The 19,093-nt window shown below is 50.3% G+C and overlaps 1 protein-coding gene across 1 annotated transcript in view; it reads right to left on the minus strand.

The window, feature by feature from the left end:
• Positions 1 to 2,532: 2,532 nt before the first annotated feature.
• LTK (leukocyte receptor tyrosine kinase) overlaps positions 2,533 to 19,093 on the minus strand; it is a 73,974-nt gene continuing 57,413 nt past the window's right edge. The window contains exons 15-29 of the mRNA XM_061998115.1: positions 18,450 to 18,606; positions 17,504 to 17,686; positions 16,884 to 16,982; positions 16,244 to 16,396; positions 15,584 to 15,694; positions 14,774 to 14,960; positions 13,948 to 14,038; positions 11,638 to 11,702; positions 11,095 to 11,224; positions 8,944 to 9,041; positions 6,520 to 6,612; positions 5,847 to 5,948; positions 4,324 to 4,458; positions 4,060 to 4,150; positions 2,533 to 3,377 (exon numbers count right to left, since the gene is read on the minus strand). Coding sequence (XP_061854099.1) covers positions 2,607 to 3,377; positions 4,060 to 4,150; positions 4,324 to 4,458; positions 5,847 to 5,948; positions 6,520 to 6,612; positions 8,944 to 9,041; positions 11,095 to 11,224; positions 11,638 to 11,702; positions 13,948 to 14,038; positions 14,774 to 14,960; positions 15,584 to 15,694; positions 16,244 to 16,396; positions 16,884 to 16,982; positions 17,504 to 17,686; positions 18,450 to 18,606 — 2,466 coding nt within the window. The 3' untranslated portion in view covers positions 2,533 to 2,606. The remainder of the gene's footprint in view (positions 3,378 to 4,059; positions 4,151 to 4,323; positions 4,459 to 5,846; positions 5,949 to 6,519; positions 6,613 to 8,943; positions 9,042 to 11,094; positions 11,225 to 11,637; positions 11,703 to 13,947; positions 14,039 to 14,773; positions 14,961 to 15,583; positions 15,695 to 16,243; positions 16,397 to 16,883; positions 16,983 to 17,503; positions 17,687 to 18,449; positions 18,607 to 19,093) is intronic.

The following is a 19,093-nucleotide window of genomic DNA, read 5'->3' on the forward strand; positions in this document are numbered from 1 at the left end:
TTTTCCTGTCAACAAATACCTTGCTGCAGCTATTCAGTAGAGACAGGTCTTTGTCCAAATGCTGGACTGGAGAACTTGCATTTTGGTTGTAACATGGAAGTGTAGCTGCAGCCAAGCCTGCTGGGGCTGGGGCAGCTGCCTGTGCTCCTCTCTCACTTCCCTTTTCAGTGGCTTCACTTGTTGTATCACTGTTGGCCTCTCTAACTTCATGACTTACCTTGAGGCAGGTGCTGTGTTGGGGGGAAGCAGTGGCAGCTCAGTCTGGGCAGCCCTATGGACAGCTGGGATCCTGCCTGCTTCTGTACAGGCATTCCCACAGGATCTGGCTGGTGCCTGCTACTTGGTGAGTTGCTGACACCAGGCACAACTGTGGGAGTTTGGTAGCTCAACTTTGGGGGGAAAAAAACCCCTACTGATGCATAAAGCTAATATAATCCAGAAGGCAGTGATGGGGAGGATAAATGGGTGCTTTTCCAATTAGCTAAAAGCAAATGTATTCCTGACCAGCATGTTCCAGAGGTGGCCAGCCTGAAACATGGCCAAAAATGTTAGCCTTGGCAAAAGGAAAGAAAGAGAAAGTTTCCTCCTAACTGGGCATTCCTGCCTCTGCTAACTGGGCTGTAGCAGCTCCTGGTCGTGAGGCAGGACAGGCAACGAGCTAAACGTGAGAGAAGGCAGAGAGCTAAAGCAAGGTGAGATGGAGAGAGGAACTCGAGGCAAGGGTAACCCTGTCCTTTGGTCACTGAGGCCATCAGTCCCCACACTGCTGCTGGAATCTGTCCCCACACAGAGGGACTCCTCTGCTCTGACCATCTGTCATTGCACAGCGTGGATTTGGAATTCTCTGCAGGCCATGGCTGCAGGAGCAATCCATCATCACCCCTCAGCTCTGGAAATGACAGCACGTCAAACTGCATTCTGAACACAAAGGCTTACACCTAGAGGAAGCCTGGAACACAGAGAAAGGCAAACCAACAAAGCACCAACCTGGGCTGAACGCTCAGGTCACTCAGGATGGATTCAGATGCTTCCCTCTCTGCTTCTCTATACCACATCCCCTTAGTGTTCATCCCTGAATGATGCAGAGGACAGGAAGCCTGTGTGGTCAAAGCCAGCCCTCTCCTGCCAGCCCACATCTTCAAACTGTAGCTGCAGCTGATGGCTAAAAGCATGAAGCTTGTACCAGAGCACCCCCACTTCCCTCAGAGAGGAACCAGGCAGCCTACAACTGACATTTCCCACACAACTTGATTCCACGTGAAGGCAGCACAGAGTTTGCCCCGTGGGTTGGCAGTGCCATATTCAGGAGTGGGACAAGGACAAAACACTTCTGAGACTCTTCAGCCTTAATCCAAATGATATACTTTCAACCTCCTTATTTTGCAGGCTTTAACCAGCAACCATCATGTTAGACCCTAAGCAACAGACCAAAGCCTTAGAAGTGAGCTGTCTTCAAACCACACCACTGCCTTTACCAGCAAGCCTGGATGCCTGCAAGGGCAGAAGGAATGACAGTCAGCCCAGGCATCGTTACTTTTGGCTTCCGTAAATGGTGGAGTTGTTCTGCCTTCCCCTGGGAAGGGCACTGTAAGGTCCTGTTTGTATTATCACTCTGCCTCTCCTGTGCATTAGGGCTTTGTTTCTACCTCAGACCAGTAGGTAATCAAACCACCAACTCCTCGGGTGTGCCAAACTCTAGACAGTTAACCCCAGAACAGCAGCTTAATGCTTTCCAGCATAGCCCGGGAACTTACTGCTCAATATCAAAGTACTTACAAAAATGAAGTTCATCCCAAGCAAAGTCCATTAAAAGATAAGGACAGTCCATCTCTCACCAGGCCAGGCAGCTCAGCCTTTCTGGACAAGCCATCTGCCCCCTCCACGCCAGAAGCTGCCAGGACAGTGACACCATGAGGCAGGCAGCACCTTTCCTTCACTGCTCAAAGGGACACTGTGCTGCCCACCACATGCTTTTTTTACACAAAAGCAATCTGTTTTCCCCTTCATTGCTTGTTTCCACGTGCCCAGAGGAGCCTGGAGTTTTTATCTCCTTCCTGCTCCTTCCAATCTGAGCAGTAGCTTCATTTTCATGGGGCTCTTCCCCACGGGGTCTGCTGATAACACAGATGCAAATGTGGCTGCTGTTCATTTCCTTCCCTTACAGGGCACGAGCATCATTAGTAAGTCACCAGGACTGTAAGAAGCTCTGGGGAACATGGCAGCCTTTGCAGGTTGCTGCTGACACAGCACACGGCTTTGGTTTCTTCAGGGGGCTGTGCTGGTCCTTATTTCCATCCCAGGGCTGTGGGTGGGTGGTTGGTCCATTTCTTTTCACCTGAGCAGACTGAGGAGGAGTCCTTTCCTTAAGTGTGGTATTCTGAACCAGAGCAGACCTGCCACGGTTCTCCACCTCTAAGCTGGTCCAGTGGAACACGTTTGATGGACAGAGAGAAACGCAACTGTCTGTAACGATGTGGGGATGGAAGGTAGGAGGAAGCAGAACACTGCTGACTGACGAAACACCACCCCTAAGGAGGAAGTGAGTGAAATAGGAAGCAGTCCTTCCACAGCCACACATTCCCTCCTCTTAGGAAGAAGCCTTTCAGTTACACTGGAGTAACACTCAGGTCATCCGACAACGACAGCCCCGAGTCCCTCTCTCTCAGTGTCTTCTCTGCCTCACGCAAAGGCTTCTCATGCCGGTGCAGGCTGGAGCTCCTGAGCACAGCCGCTCCGAGCGCCAGAGCCGACGGCTGCAGGTCGGTGCTGCAGCACAGGTCATCGTAAGCATAATTGACATTGCCACAGGGGAAGCTCTGGAGTCTCACCAGTTCAATCCCACTGCTATCCAGGTGAGGGCAGTTGCTTCCACTGGGGGATGCTGGAGAGGCGCGAGAGCCGGGAGAGCTGCAGTTCCCATCCAAGCCCGAGTCGTCCCGCTCGGGAGCTGCTGGGAGCTTGGAGCCGGGGCTGAGGTGAGCCACGGTCTCTAGCACCCACGAGCCGTAGGTGGGGTTCCAAAGGTTTTTGGTTTTGTTTTTAAGTCTGTGGGCGGGTGGATGGCCGAGCTCCAGCTTCTGGTTGGAGGTGTGCTGGAACCAGGGCCCGCCGTTGCAGTCGCCGAGGCACGGCAGGCTGGGCCCTCGAGCGCTCCGGCCGCTCAGGTTCTCCACCAGCAGCTCCTGTGGCCGCTGCACCAGCTTGTGCCCAGCGTGGTGGGAGTGCAGGGCTTTGGGTGTTGCCTGAGGGCTGAGAGAAGGGCTCACCAACAGGGGCACGGCCCCGCTGGAAACGGTGGGGCGCGTCACCGTGCTCCCTTCGTCCTCCGGCGCGGGGCCGCACTCCACGGGCAGCTCGGTGTTGATCACATCAGGGTCCTGAAAGGGAGAGACATGTTACACCCTGAGCACCTCCAGAGTGACTGTCACACCTGCAGCTTGAGAGAAAGAGCTAGGAGACCGAGAAAGCTTTTGGCAGAGGCCGGCATTGGGCTCGGGCCATGTTGCTGTGTGGGACGAGGTGCTGGGAGGCATTGCCAGCAGCGCTCTCTCCCTTAGGAGCACAGGGCTGTGCTTTACTGAAGTTGGTGGCTAAGCTGGGGGTCACCAGTATATAATTTCTCCCTCAGGGAGTTGGATCCGGGCCTGGAGCTCTAACATGCTACCAGAGTGAACTCACCATGCCATCATCTCATTCCCCGACTCCGTGTCAATTCAGCTGCGGCTTTCAAACAACATTAGGCAAGGTCAGAACATGGACCTTGAAAGAGACACTAACTACCCTTCCACCACTAAAAGAACATTTTGCTACTGAGCAAGCTGAGAGCTGAAAGCATCCACTTGCACAGGAATGGCACAGCCTCATTGTGGTTGGGCTGAAGGTGGGAGAGTGAGGCTGGCTACCAAGGAAACCCGGATGACAAGAGCAGCTGAGCCAACACCACTGCCACAGTTGGGAACGTATTGAGATGAGTCTGTCAGTGCTCCTCACTTGTTTTGGGCACTAAGGCTAGTTTGCATTCCATGGGTTCTCATTCCCCTGGATACCAATGACTAGTACCTGCGTGCAGTACTTGATTCTCTCCAGGATGGTGGAGAAGTTTGGTCGGTACTCTGGGCTGTGCTGCCAGCACTGTGTCATGATCCTGTACCTTCACATCAGGAGAAAACACAAGAGTATTTGATCAAGAAACGTTAATGACATCAAATGTGTTTCAGCATGAAGCTCCCAGAGGAACTGCACCTAATTCCTGCATCCTAAGCCATGACAGGACCTGTTTGATACCCACCATCCCTTGGTTTGTGGGAGTGAGGAAATACTTACACTGGTCCTGGACAGTTTTTGGGTGGATCCATCCTTCCTCCACTGGTGACAAATTCCAGCACTTCCTGATTGGTTTTGCAAGGGTAGGGCATGTAGCCTAAAGAGAAAATCTCCCACAGCAGCACACCAAAGGACCTGTGTCAGAAACCAGCCAACAACATCAGGTCAGTTTCCTTTGTGCTGTGCATACCTGGCGTGGAGCTGTGGAGGTAACACCACAGCACCCACCTTTGGAAGCTGTAGGCCAAGTCAGTGATGTGCAATTAGCACAATGATGAGTCAGCTTCAATATAAAGCCCCAATCAATCAAAAACCTTTGCTCTAACTCCAAAGCTAGCTTTGCAGAGGTTTCCCTGAAGCTGTTCTTTCTGCTGCATCTGTTACTTGTAGAGCAGGAAGAGCCAGAGCACCCTTTGCTATGGGTGGCCTCACTGGAAGGAGCTGATAGGTCTGGCATGGAGATTCCCACCTTATTTGGGAAGACTCGAGGTGTTTGAACCAGTGTCTGGAACAGGATGCTAAAGAATAAATACCAGGTAAAAGACATCCACTGAAACCAAAAGGCAGCAGCATTTACACTGAAAATAACAGAATTGTAGAGTGGTTTCAGCTGGGAGAGACCTTTAAGCTCAGCCTTTGTCCCAGCCCCATCACCCTCAGTGCAGTGTCCAACAAGAGGGTCCTGCCAGGACTTGAGCAGGGTCACAGTTTGCTGTCAAGGTGGAAGAAAAGCCCAGTGGACACACACATTACTTATAATAGCCCATTACAGGAACTGTAGCACTTTCCTTTCAAGTGATGTGGCCCTGGCTGCTCCCAGGGAGGAGCTGATAAGCCATCCCTCGCCTTCCGGCGCCACTGACAGCTTCAGGAAGCGGTGTCAGTGTGGCAGTTCAGGGGATGCCTCAGCACACTGTGGTGAGCATCCCACGGTACAGGCACAGAGGCGTCCCTAAGCACGTGGAGAGCTTGCACTCCCCAGCACCTGTGTGTGGATGTGCTGCCCTTGAGGGATGGCAGCTTTTAAGGAAAGATCAAGTTCCACGAGGAAATGAGATATAAATGTTGTTTCCTCAGCAGCCAGCCAGGACTTTGAATTAAACCTGCTGTCCTTGTATATACAGCACGGGTAAAAATCATACAGAGAGTCGTTTACAAGATGTCCAAGCAGGCTTGGCCAGGGGCAGGGACTGAGGGAAGTCTGATGGCGTTTGGATTTTCAACTGACACTTCCAGGGAATCTAAACTGTTTTCTCTTTGCACTTCTCAGTTGCCTTTCAATGATACTCTGCAGCAGTCTTTTATTACCTCCATTTACATGAGCTGTTTTAATCCCCACCCAGAATCCTCTGCCTGTGCCTCTGTTGCATGCACAGGGAAGGCTGCTCATGGCTTTTTTCGCTCTGGGAAATTGTGACCTTTTCTTTAAGGTTCCTCCTGAGCACACATTTGTTTTTTCCTTGAGCAGACATTTCTTGACCATTAGCACTGAGTAGCAGAAGTGATTAAAAGACATTTGTTACCAGGTGTCAGTCTTGGAGGTGAAAATGCCCTCTAGAAAGGCTTCTGGTGGCATCCACTTGACAGGAAGCATGGCTCTGCCTCCCTTGCGGTAGTAACTTGCTCTGAGAGAGAGAAAAGCACAGAGAGTGTCACACACAGTCTGAAAGAGCTCAGATGGAGAAAAGATCTCATCACCACAGCAACAGCAGCTGGGGATTGCATGCAGCAACGGGGGCCAAGTGAGAAAAGGGAGAAATCACCAACACAAACAGTGCCTCGAGCCATATTCTATACCCTCTTTGCAACTGGGAAGGAAACTGAGGATGGCAGAGGTGCACTGCCCAAGACACCAAGTTTGCTGATGCTTTGCACAGACCTGTGTGCAGCAAAGCTCCTTGTCTTCATCAACTGACAGTGACAGTTGGGTTTTTCAATGTAAGACTCTTATGATCAACGAGTTAAACTTGCCCACGCTTGGTTTAGCATCCACAGGTGATTGCAGGGTTCCCTGGGGCCCAGGCTGGACTAAACACAGTTAAAGTGTATTGGCTAGTAGGCACTGATGTGTTACTTCACAGTCCCTTAACTCCAGTTAATTAACTGCTAATCAAATTCAGACACATGATGGTTCAGATTCAGATGGTGGTGACAATGAGACAGATCACTGAGCTACTGCAAAGGCCTTTCACTCACCTGTAAATGTCCCTGGCCATCCCAAAGTCTCCAATCTTGGCTATTCGACCTGCTCCAGTGCAAGTCAAAAGGCAATTCCTTGCAGCTATATCTCTTTAAAAACAAAGAGGGAAAAAAGCTCTAATTCCAAACTGTGAAGTAGCCAGAGGAATAAATAAAGGATGCTAGAGCCAGTCCTGCGAGCCTTGGTTGAGTCATCTTTACACATATGAGGAGAAGAGCCTTGCTAAAAATAAAGAGAGAATGCCAGCTACATGATCATTTCTATTAACCACAGTTCTTAAGCTGCATTTACACTACATTTTCTGCCCAGTGTTGCCCAACATTCCCCACTCCCACCTCCTTTCCTGAAGGCAGAGAACGGTGTCAGGCCAGCGACACATCCAACCTCTGATGCTGCAACCACATTATGGCAGATTTCTTTCTTGCTCTATTTGTTTTTCCCCCAAAGAGTGACATCTCAGCAGCATCTCCATCAGTTACAGAAGTGGTGCTACGGGGCAGTCTCAGGAAACTGCTTGAAAAGTCACTGCAGGACCAGATCTGCTAAACTCTTGCTTCGTTGCTTCTAGATATGTCCAGGGGAACCAAGCACAGCTCCAGATGGGAGCAGCCTTTTGCTGGGGGCAGGTTTAGCTTGTGACAAGTGGCAGTGATGACTGGCATGGTCAACCATGAAGGATTTGTGTTACTTTTTAAATCCTCATTCTGAGAAGGAACTCATTAAAAACCATTGCACCGTGGGGGTCCTTGAGACTGCCAAGGAAAAGGAGCTCCTGAACAGCTCATACGCTTCTTCCCACTACCAGCCTTGAAAAAAATCCCTCAGGATTTGCAAGTCAAGCTCAGCTTTCTCTTCCATCACCAGCTGTGACTCCTAGATGACAAGACCTGCCCTGGGTGACACCCCCACAACCCCACCACGCTACCTTCTCCCCCTAGGATACCTGTTACTTGTAATGATCCCAACCCACTCTGAGTAATACTGATGTCATCAACAAATGCTAACAGGAAACCTGGAAGAAAGTGATCTGCTGCTGCTAAGAGAGTCAAGCACTGGCTGCTTCCATTTCTCTCCTGAAACAAAGACTGTCTGTTCATCTATAAGAAGATATCCATCAGGTTACAGATAACAAGGCAGGGACCATGCACCTGACAGCAGAAGTGAACACGGGTTTCAGAGGTTTCCATTGGACTCCACAGCACAGGCAGAAACTGGCCCTTACCATACATTCAACAGATCAGGGTGGGTGGAGGCTGATGAGGGACATCACTGTGAAGTTTTCAACTGGAATGCTCATCCTCTCACGTGCTTGTAAAGAGACCCAAGAGACAAAGCTTGCTGCACACTCCTACTGCTCACTTTAATGACAGAAAACGCTAATCTTATTCCCAAAGGGATTGATTTCTTGTTCCAATATGAAGGAGGTTGGAAACTAGCTCATCACAAAGCTGTAGTGTATCCTCCATCTCGTGGGTTTGGGCTCCAGTTGCTGCTTGCCACTTGCTTCCCTCAGTCTCTACCCACTCCTGCCCAGCTCTGCCTCTGCTCTGTGATGACATGTGCATGTGGGTGAACTGGTTGTGTGCTTGCATAACTGCAGGAGGGGTGGGGGTTTAGTCACAGCCTGTGTGACCCTCTCGTGTGCAGGCCTGTCCTCTCCTTTACACACAAGGGCTGAACTCAGCATGGAGTTCGTACTCAGGAGGGAATTCATTTCCATGCTGTGCCTGGGAACATTATGAACTGAAACAGCTCTTAATCAGAAGCAAAGGGGTCCAATATCCAACAGGGAATTTTAAGAGGCTTTCCATTTAACCTTTACTTCTGTAATATTTTGTTCTTCTTTGAAGCCTCCCATATCAACAGTTTTTCTCCACACAAGAGGGAAAAGTGTGAACAGACAACAGCAAGACCCCACAGCAGGTCAGCTGCCAAGCAGGGAAGGAAGCCTCAGAGTCGTGTTTTTACCCCCTGATATCCCTGTTCTGCTCTAGTCAAAGGCTCAGATACAATGGGCTGTCCTGTAATGATGGGATAGGGAAAACATTAAGTCAAGATGGGGAGATGGGAAGACAGAGAAACGAGAGCTTATTGTCTCACAAGCTCATGCAGAGTGACACTACCATCTAGTGGGCTACAGGGCTAATCTCAAAGTGCACTGCAGGTACCTGAACATCAACACTTGAAAATGGTCAGTGCCAGAAGATTCCTCTCTCCCCAGCAGGGCAAGGAGCAGTGGAGAGCATCACTGCTACTAAAACCCGGTGAGACCTCCCCAGATACCTGAAGCACAAGCCTGTATTGGTAGAGGAAATTCCTATCTCCTCCCTGGCAGTTAGCTCTGTCCAATCTACTGCAAATAGAAACTGTGTGAGCTCCATGTACTGTGAGATACATCAGAAGGGACCATTTCTCCTCACCTGTGGATGAAATGATTCTCTTCCAGATATTTACAGCCACAGGCAATGTCTCTGGCTATGTTCAGCAGGTCCTGCATTGTCAGTGTGGATGGCTGACTCTGGAAAAGGACACACAGATAACAGTAAGGGAAGAACAGTGGAGTAGAGGAAGAGTTCAGGCAGGGAATAATCCAAGAGGAGCATAAAAAGGGAAAGGGAAACACATACATACATTGTGGGGGGGTGTTCAATGAATCCAGAGCAAAGAGAAACATAAGCAAAGGGTTTGAAAGTGAATAAACTCTTATTTAAACCACAAATCATGCAGAAGAATTCACTCCTCCTGAGCACAGTGCAAGCTGGCAAGAGATTATCCCTGGCCTGAACAGCCTAGCAAAGGCTGTGGGAGGGGGTGATTCCCTACTGCTGCTGTTGTGCAATCTAAAGACAAGCAGGTTTAAAAGGTGAGGTGGCAGAGAATAAAAACCTCAGCCACTTCTAAAGAGTTAACCATCAAAAATAATTAGCACATGAACTCAAAGAGGGAGCAAAGATGCAGGAGGGCACATCTCTGCACAAGCAGTCACCGTTCATCAACTTAATGCACTCTTGTGCAAGGACAGAGATCACCCTCAGAGCAGTAGGCAACAAAGGGATGCAGTACCACAGGGGCATGCAGTACCACAGGGGGATGCAGTACCACAGGGGCATGCAGTACCACAGGGGGATGCAGTACCACAGGGGGATGCAGTACCACAGGGGGATGCAGTACCACAGGGGGATGCAGTACCACAGGGGGATGCAGTACCACAGGGGGATGCAGTACCACAGGGCTCTGGGAACGATGCTCAGCCCTGCACTTCCCTAAGAGCAATAAAGAAGCCTTCCTCCAGGAGCCCTGCTTATTTTCATCCCATCACTTATTTCCCCACAGCGAAATCTCTTTGGTGTTTCTCCAGAAGCTCCTGCACTGCTCTCAGGAAGGTTGGGGAGAAATGACTACACTGCTGATCAAAAGCCTGAGAGATAGCAAATACATCCTTCTTTTTAAGGCTGCTTTTGTTTCTGGATGCTGTTATCACTGTAAGTGCCCAAGCTCAGACCATATAACATCCACTACAGCCACTGAGCATTATTTTTATCAGCTAGGCAAATGAGCTGTGCAAGGCTCTTGGACACCTGCCAGGGAGAATTACTGCAGTTATACAGTAGGCATTTCTGGAGAGGGAAGGGAGAGCAAGGAGGGAGAAACAGAGCCACAGACCTCCAGCCCTTGTTTCTGCCTTGGGATCCCTCTCAGCAGACTGGGACAGACATGCACTTCCTCTGCTGCCAGGGAAACTTGTGAAATATGTTAGTGATGGGACAAGTTGTGTTTTCAGACAAGGTGTCCAGGGACAGTTTCTGAGTACTGAAAGGATTCCAACTGTCGTGTTTGCTACCTGCTAGCATACCAGCTAAGAGAGCAGCACGTTTGTTCTTTACATTCCAACCCTCCATGCTACTCAAATCACAGTGTTTATTACTCTCTGCTGCCCACAGACTTTATCTGCTCCCAGAAATGGAACCACTTCCACTGTAAATGCCAGAAAGAAAGGTATCCAGACTCCTCCATCTGGGTGCTGTTATCCTGAAGTGCAGTTAATTAGTATATTTACTCCTATAGGAGGTAGAGATTAAGCCTGGTCTTTCCACAACATGTTCATACCAGCACAGGAGTGTGCACACATGGAGCTATTCTGTCATAACTATTTGGGGGGTGTGTGTGTAGGAAAAGCTGTGCATCTGCATCATGTGGTGTAGGAGGACGTGAGGCATCAGTCAGCCTCCTCCAGGCCCTGCAGGCACCTCCACACAACAAGAAATAACATACAATCAGCCTTAACTCTTCAAGTCTCCACTTGAGCAAAGATATACTTATTTCCCAGAGATGCCCAGGAGCCCATTGCTGAGAGGAACACGTGCCAGTACCCACCACACTGGCGTTCTGGCGCTGCTTTAGGTTTCTCTCACTGACTTCTGCATCAAGCAGACAGAGGTGTGCATCCAGAGTTTGCAGGAGCTGGGGCACATCCTCTGCCCTGCTTGGCCCCACTTGATCCAATTCATAACAATAACAAAAGACAGTCCCATGACAGTCAAGCCCAAGCCCAAGCAGGGAAGGTCTCTCACCAGCCGGGGGCGATTCTGCCGGAGGAAGCTCTTCATGTCTCCCCCAGCCATGAGCTCCAGCAGGATGAAGCGAGGCAGGGTCTGGAGGCTCACACCGATGCACTGCACGATATTTTGGTGGTTGAACTTGCTGAAAGCCAAGATCACAGCATTAGCACCTGACCAACATCCACCACATTCCCGCCCATGTGAAACAGTGAATGAATTCCTTATGTTGCTTTGCTTGCACACGCAGCTCTAGCTTTACCTACTATGCTGCTTTTATTTCAACCCAATACTTCTTGCCCTTCTGATTCCTCTCCCCATCTCACTGCTGTGTGGGGCTGAGGTGCCTGCTGGCATTAAACCACAACAGATGTCCAACAAAAGAACCTCGTTTGGGATGAAAACTCTATGAAACCAGTAACTCGTGCTACTAAGCTGCCATCTGGTGAAAAACAAGGCTGGATTTCTTTTCTGAGTCCAAGGATAAAGGATTCTAATTGCCTGTGTAATGCTGTTTTCCTCTCTGCCCACCACCAATGCAGGAACCATAAACTATACCTGATAATCAATGCTTCCATCAGGAAATCCATCTCATCCTGCTCAGAACAGACTTCTGGTAGGGTCTGTTGAGAGATAAAGACAGTGAGGACCAACCCACCAAAGAGTGGAGAATGTTTAGGTGACCACCAAAGGAAAAAGACAAAAGCCCAACAGAACAAACCCCCAAACCCACAAGGATGTAACACAGGAGTGACTTCAGGAGGGGGCTCCTCAGTGCCCAGCTTCTTGGACTGCACATGACCAGTTGGGTGGTTAAAGTTGGAACAGGAGACTGGTGACCAGCTTGGAGATCTTTGTTTACCTACACACAGTGCTCTGGAGCAAAATAGCTTCAGGTACACACTGAGAAAGGCATTAGATGGGGAAAGAGGAGCTGCAGTAAGCACTTGCAAATGAGAGGTGTTAATTTATCCTCTTGCTGTGTCTCCACATTGCAGCACATGCTTCCATGGCATATGACACATACAGATGCTTGATTTAAAATACTTGCTTTGTGTGGCCTTACAGCTTTCTCTCCTGCCAGCAGATCTGGGCAGCATCTGCTACTGATGAGCTGAGAGCACAGGCAGCAGCAGCAGCACTGTTGGTGTTACAGGCTGGTTTGGCCACAGCTGTGTGCAGTGCCAGCTGCCCAGCTGCACGCAGAGAGGTGGGACACTGGCTGCTCAGCGTGGTGGGGCTGGCATGGGCAGCCCTAGCAGTGGTTCTGAGCACCAGTAGCATGGGCTACAGGAGACAGGGTTGTGTTTTGCCATCTCAAATGAGTGATTGCATCCCACAGGAGAGCACAGATGATCTGTTAAAGTGGTGGAATACCTACAAACAATACATGGAGCGTGTTCCAAATAGATTTCTCTTATTCCCAGTCTGCATCTGCTGCTGCTTCAAAGTCAGATCAGGATTGGTACACTCCATCAGTAAACAAGGTGAGTATGCTCACAGCTTGGGCCCCACGGATGCTCTACCAGTTTGCATCCAAGGAGAAGAAGGATGATGTTGAGGGTGTCACTTTACAGGGAACTGGGTGAACAAGTGTTCAGACAGGGCCCCAGCAAGCAGCCATCAGTGCTGAGACTTTCAAAACTGGTGGCATCCTCTCTGCATAATCCCAGTGGAACAACATGCTGGTCTGCTTCTGCTTGCTCTGTGCTGCAGTGCTCCCTCCAGGCTGGGCAGTGAAACTGGGCAGCTGCTGCTGTGTGTTTTCATGCACGTTCATTCAGTGGCACAGGGAGGTTCATTACCAAGTGCCATGATCCTGTCACTTCTTTTTTAAACAGGGTTTTGAGAGACAGGACAAATAACTGGTTTCTGTTAATGAAGGCTATGTTTTGGGGCTGAACTCATAGGATCAGATCTGGTTCCCTGAGTCACAAGCAAAAGCAGGCTATGAACATCCTTAACTTCAGGGCTGAGGAACTGACAAACCCTGAGGCAACAGCAGCAATTTCACAGAACAGCAGCCTGTTCTCTCTTGCCATTAATGACAAGAAATCAGCACCATATGTCAATATACATCCACAGCAGCATACCTAACACTGTGCAACAGTAAGAGACTACCTGGCAGTTTCACATATGGTAGACAAACACTACTCTCAGCCTAAAGGAAATGTAGCTGAGAAACAACACAAGTCTTGAACTACAGTAATGCCACGTGGAAAACTCAGGAGAAAGGACTCCAACCCACTGAGGTGCAGAAGAAATAACACATGAGCATTGCTATCATGTTTGCTTCACACTGCTATTTGCCAGGGCATTCTTGTCTTTACACAAGGTTTGGGAATGTTGGAAATGTTTGTTGCTGGTTTTCCTGGGCAAGTTTCTTTTGCTCCTGCCCACTCAGGTCTGTCCATCCCTGTGGCAGAAAGCTGTCGTGGCACGTTCTCTGCTGGGGTGAACTGATGGTTCTCTGTTGATTTCAAGGGAGTTTGTTGATAGAGAAATTGTTGTTTTATTTCAACTAATCATGCTGTCCACCCTCCAGGTGAGTAATTCATACACCTTCCCATCTGAAGGCACTGATTCTGTCTCTCCTGAGCAAGGGGAGTGGAGCTTACACAACAGACTGCCACTTGGGATTCTGCTCCTAGTTAGAGCACAACTTATAGCCATCAGCATGCAGCAAACAAGACAGATGCTTAACTTTCAGTCTGTTGCTAGTGCCATAGCAATGTGTGCAGACCTGCAGCACACACATGCATATGCCATTATTTGTGTGCTGCAAGTGCATCTCCGGCTGGAACAGTCATAACACAAAATGGCTCTTATGGGTGACTATTGTTGTGTAACAAATCTGTGGGTACTGACCTTGATAGCCACTTGAAGAGGGCTGGGATCCCCTGCAATGCCCACCACAGTTCCCTCATAAACCTCACCAAAGGCACCGTGTCCTAGTGCCCTGGAAGAAGGAAAGACAGAGAACAGATGTTACTGTGCCCTTGCATCCAGCACTGGCCGAGCTCCTCCCTTCATCCAGTCCCAGAACAGGAACAGAACCTGCCATAAGAGCTGGAATCGACAACAGAGTCTTGTTTGCATCTAAAAGCTTCTGAAAACAGCTTCTCAGTATGTTCTCTCACTGTCACTAAAGCAAGGAGGTTGTATCCTTGATGCAGCCTGCTCAGTCCTAGGGCAACAGCAAGCCAGGAAAGAACTGGAGAACAACAGAGTAAGGCACCCACAAGCTGTCCTCAGGAGACAGTGTAAGATAGCACATAAGAATGCTGGAGCTTTTCCTTCTAAAGCGTATGTAACTTTGATAAATATCATCTGGATGAGATGGAGCCACAGAGCAACTCAGCACACGTTTCCCTGTGGCAGAAGATGCTGAGAAAGAACCAGTGCTGTGCATCTGTAAGGGAGTTAGTGCTGGGGGCAGGTGTAAGCCAGGCCACCACACAAAACCACAGCGTGAAACACCCCGTGGGAGCACACCACAGGGGAGCCAGGAACTTGTACTGCTGCTCCAGAGCTCTGTGCAACCACAGTGTCTTGGACAACATAGCAAGTGTCACATCCAGCATACATTGGCTGGCTTGGAGCAGCTACTTTCCAGTTCTTCAGACACGTGGCCTTTGTTTTTGTGTCCTGGATACTTAGAGATGGGGGAAACAAAGCCTGCAGCAAGCCTCACCGGAGCAGAGAGATGTTCTTGCGTGGTATCTCCTTCAGGTCGCTGAGGGTGGCAGCCTTCCCTGCAAAGCAGTAGTTGGGGTTGTAGTCTGTCATGATGGCTGACGTGCGGATCTTGCTCAGTTTGTATTCGGGGCTCTGCAGCCGCGCTCTGGCTCCTTCCAGCTGCTGCTTCTTCAGGTGATAAACTGCGGGTGGGGAGGCAAATCAAAATGCACAAAGTCAACACCTGGAGAGAAAAGGTAACATTGGCCACACAGAACAGAAAGAAACCAACTCCACAGTCATGAACGCTCAAGGAGCGTCGTTAGCTCGCCGGTGTCAGGCGCTCGTCCGTGCTCTGCGGTGGATTCATACCCTACAGGCAAACAGCCACCCTCCTGCAGGGCCCTCATCACCTGGGAGCAGCTTGGCTTTCCTCTGCTGCTTTGTACGTTAGCTGAGAACAAGATGCTCCACCAGACATCTTGCTGGCACCAGATCCCAACAAGCACACCATCTCCCCGAGTGAATGCCACGTTTCACCACAGGCTGTGACTTCAGCCCATACAGCAGTGGCTGCTACAGAAACACCTGCTAAGGGGGCTTTCCAGGCTCTTTGCTCTGCAGCAAATACCAGGACAAGAGCAGCCCTTTGGGCCCATGCTTGTGCCTAACTCTGGGGTGGTGATGTTTGCCATCACTTCTCTCTCCCTGTTCCTCTCGCCCACTTGGGAGACCACAGCACTCTGCCTCCAACTATTACAAGTAGTAGCATGCAGTTGTTTGTCTCTTTTTGTCTGATTTAACTGGGATAAGGAGTGTTTCTTACTGATAGACAGGCTGCCACAGGTGAGGATCATTCCAAGCACCACGATCACAGCCACCACAGCTAGGAGGAGTGGGAGAGGCAGGTGTCCCTCTGGGACAGGACCCTGGGGCACTGGAGAAAGAAAAATAGAGGTACATGGATTGAAAACATCGTGAAGATGGAAAACTAACTGATACGACACAGAGCTCTTATCCAGTCTTCAGGGTGTTTTACAAATGGACAACATCATTGCTCACAAGTTGGGATTCTCTACAGCCCTGATGCTTTGGGGTTCCTAGAGACTGTGCCAGGAAATGGCAGTGAACAGCAGGCATCAGCTGAACAGGCACCCTGGGAACTGCTGTGGAAGGAAGGAACTTGTGGCTGAAGCAATTCAGCAGCAGGAGGTGGGAGAGGTGTTCACCCTGAAATACCCTGTGCCCATTCAGGGATTTACACTGGGTCTCTTTTACCCTAATCCAACCCTGAACGCTGGAGGTGGTGACAGAGTTGAGCTCAGTGTGTAAGGAAAGGCCATCAGGAGTGTTCAGCCACACGTTTGACTGACATTTCTCCTGACACCACTAAGCTGTAACCTGGGGAAGGGACTACCAAAAAAGCCAGGGAGGCAATACAAGAAGCACAGACACTGTCCACTGAGGCTAACACTGGGCATCTTACCAGTGCAGGTGACGTTGTCGTTGGCTAGCACAGCCCCCATCTCACACTGGCACACTGGCAGGTTGGTGTCAGGGTCTCGCTTACAGTTGTCCGAGTGGCAGTGGCTGCAGTTCAGGTAGATCTGAACCTCCACCTCTCCATGACTCTCCATGGCTGAACAAGGAATCACACACAGCAAGAGGGCTCAGCTCAGTTTTTCCTGCCTTGTTCAGTGAAGAAAAAAACCCCACCCCAACCCAAAACCCAGCAGGCACCTACAGCTTCTGTCCTCCCCAACATAGCGTGGGCACGGCAGAAACCCAGCGGGGGCCAGGAGGGGAGAAGCTATGGGGTCCCTCAAGCAAACAGAGAGGTCTGGGAGTGGATTGACCTGGAAATGTCTGGGATTGAGGCTATGCACTTGAACCTGATGACTGGTGTCTCTCCTGGCTTGGGGACTGAGAGGAAAAGTTCCCAGAGCACTGTAGAGCTATTGAGAGAAACGACCACAGCTCACGACCCGAGCTGCAGAGTGACGTGTGCCTCAACAAAAGTGCATGAGCAGCAAGTACAGAGGGGAAGGAGCAGGAAAGAGGAAACAGAGAGGAAGAAGGAAAAGGAGGAAGAAAAAGAACTAAGAGGAGGAAGAAGAATATTGTACCTGCCAGGGGATGCAGGAAGATCTCTCCAATGGGGTTCACAAAAGAGATGCCATCTTGCCCCCCAGCTGTGATATCATCGCTGCCAGAGGCGTGCCCACCTGGGGAAGGAAGAGCATGGCTAGCTGATGAGTGCTGCAAAATACATGGTGCCTCTGAAGTGTTGCATTTATTCCCGGCTCTCACCCCTGGGCTCACTCTGCAGCCCTCCAGGCATATGCATACAATGTCCTTGAAGGATAAATGCTCTCTTGCCCCAGCCAGGATCAAGGTCAGGGCAGTGGCTTGTTCCAGTGTAGGCTTCTCAGTTCAGCAAGGTAAAAAATATCCTTGCTCTGACACAAAAAATGAAAGGTAACACTTCCCTGGGCAGCTTGGGAACGAATGGAAGGCTGATCCAGCACACCTTCCAGATACCAAATCACACAGCAACACTCCTGGAACCTTGATTTCCCCAGTCAGAGGGAGCTGACAGAGAGCAGAGCGGGTCTCACACTGTTCAGCTTGAAGTATCTGTGAAACACCACCTGCAGCTGGGTACCCCTGCACTAGGAGCCCATAACTGCAGGTGCCCACAGGGGTACAACATTAGACATCATGACTATTTCTCCAGCAAACTTACCTCTGTAGCCTCCACCTCCTCCCCCTGAAGTACAAGCTCCTCCTCCCCCACCAAAGCCACCAGAGGTGGCCCACTGGAGCTTGGCTAGTGCTTGGGGACAAGCTTGACCCCCTTCTCCACCTTCCAGAAGCGACTTCCCAGCCTGAGGAAGCAGACTCTCATCTTGCCAGCCACCACCTCCACCTTCAGTCAAAGTGGGAGAAAATAAAACAACAGGTGAGGGAAGCACATGCAGAGGAAAGTATGAGAGATGCTGTAGAGAGAGACTGGCCCTTACTAGTTTCTTAGGTGCCTGCATTCCAGCTAACTCTTTAAGAGAATACACAGACAAGCTCCTTGCTGCTGTGCATAAAAACAAAGCAGAGATCCAATGCACAGCCTGTGGTGTGTAGCATCAACTTCTGGTGGCAATAGGGAAATAAGGAGCTTACCACCCCCCTTCAGCACAACTGGTTGGGGCTTTCAGCCGTGGCAGATGCTGAGCTCCCCAGGGGAAATAAAACCGACCTGGATTTCCTCATCTCCCTCTAGTGGCCCCTGTGCAAGGCTGCTCCAGCAGGAGATGGCAACCACAGCATTGTCTGTGGGTCTTGGGAATGGATCCTAGGCCCTGCTGGTACAGGATTACAAATGAGCCTCCATTTATGGTGTAACTCATAATCCCTGCTGTTAGGGTTTCAGGGCAGTAACAGGGGAAAGTCTTCTCTTCAAAGCTCATCATTACAGCGTGGAGGAGGGGACTCCTCCTGTGGTACAGCCTCATCTCTTCTGCCATCTCTCTTACTCAGTGACACACCACATCAGTTGACTTCTGGCTGCCAGCACGCTGGTAACAACTACAGCCATGGAGAAACCTCCCAAAGCAGCAGCCACTCAGCTCATGCCCACGGGCCAAAGCGTGCAGCCAGCCATCTGACCCAGACCCTGCGTGGTCCCCACGTCTCACCTGCTGCCCCCGTCCTCCCGCTGAGCCCAGGGACTGCAGAGCTGTTCTCAAACTGCTCCAGGGGTGCATCATCCAGGGAGCTGTCCTGAGCCTTCAGGTAGGCTTTTCCTCCTCCTCCTGCTGCGATGAGCAAAGGTTCGAAAATCCCATCCTTCTGCTGGAAAACCCCCCATCAAACATCAGAAAAACTTCACGTGCCTTGGATACGTGAACTCACATCAACTCATCCAACAGCAGGAAAGCTTCCCAGAGAGGGGTGAGTGGCTCAAGGCCAGGGCAACGCTACTGACTGCTTCACAAGCTCATTGCAAATGGTCAGCATTGTGCTCCTGGGGACAGAAGTCACTGCTTCACTAACACCAAGGGCTTGGGATTTTTCAGCTCTTTCTTTTTCAGGACTGCTGCCAGCATCACAATGGTGTGATCCTCAGAGCTGGGCTGGCCAGAACTGAGGAACCCCTTCAGCTGCCTTAGTGGGAGTGACAGGATCATCAGGGGCATGGAAAGAGGTAAAGGGTTTGAATTTAAAAGACAAGAAGACAAGGAAGGGGAAGAAAGAGGAAGGGGAAGAAAGAGAGAAAGGGGAGGAAGAGAGGAAGGGGAGGAAAGAGAAAGGGGTGGAAAGAGAGAAAGGGGGGGAAAGA

This window comes from Colius striatus, chromosome 6, assembly GCF_028858725.1.
Source record: "Colius striatus isolate bColStr4 chromosome 6, bColStr4.1.hap1, whole genome shotgun sequence".
Taxonomy (NCBI): Eukaryota; Metazoa; Chordata; class Aves; order Coliiformes; family Coliidae; genus Colius; species Colius striatus.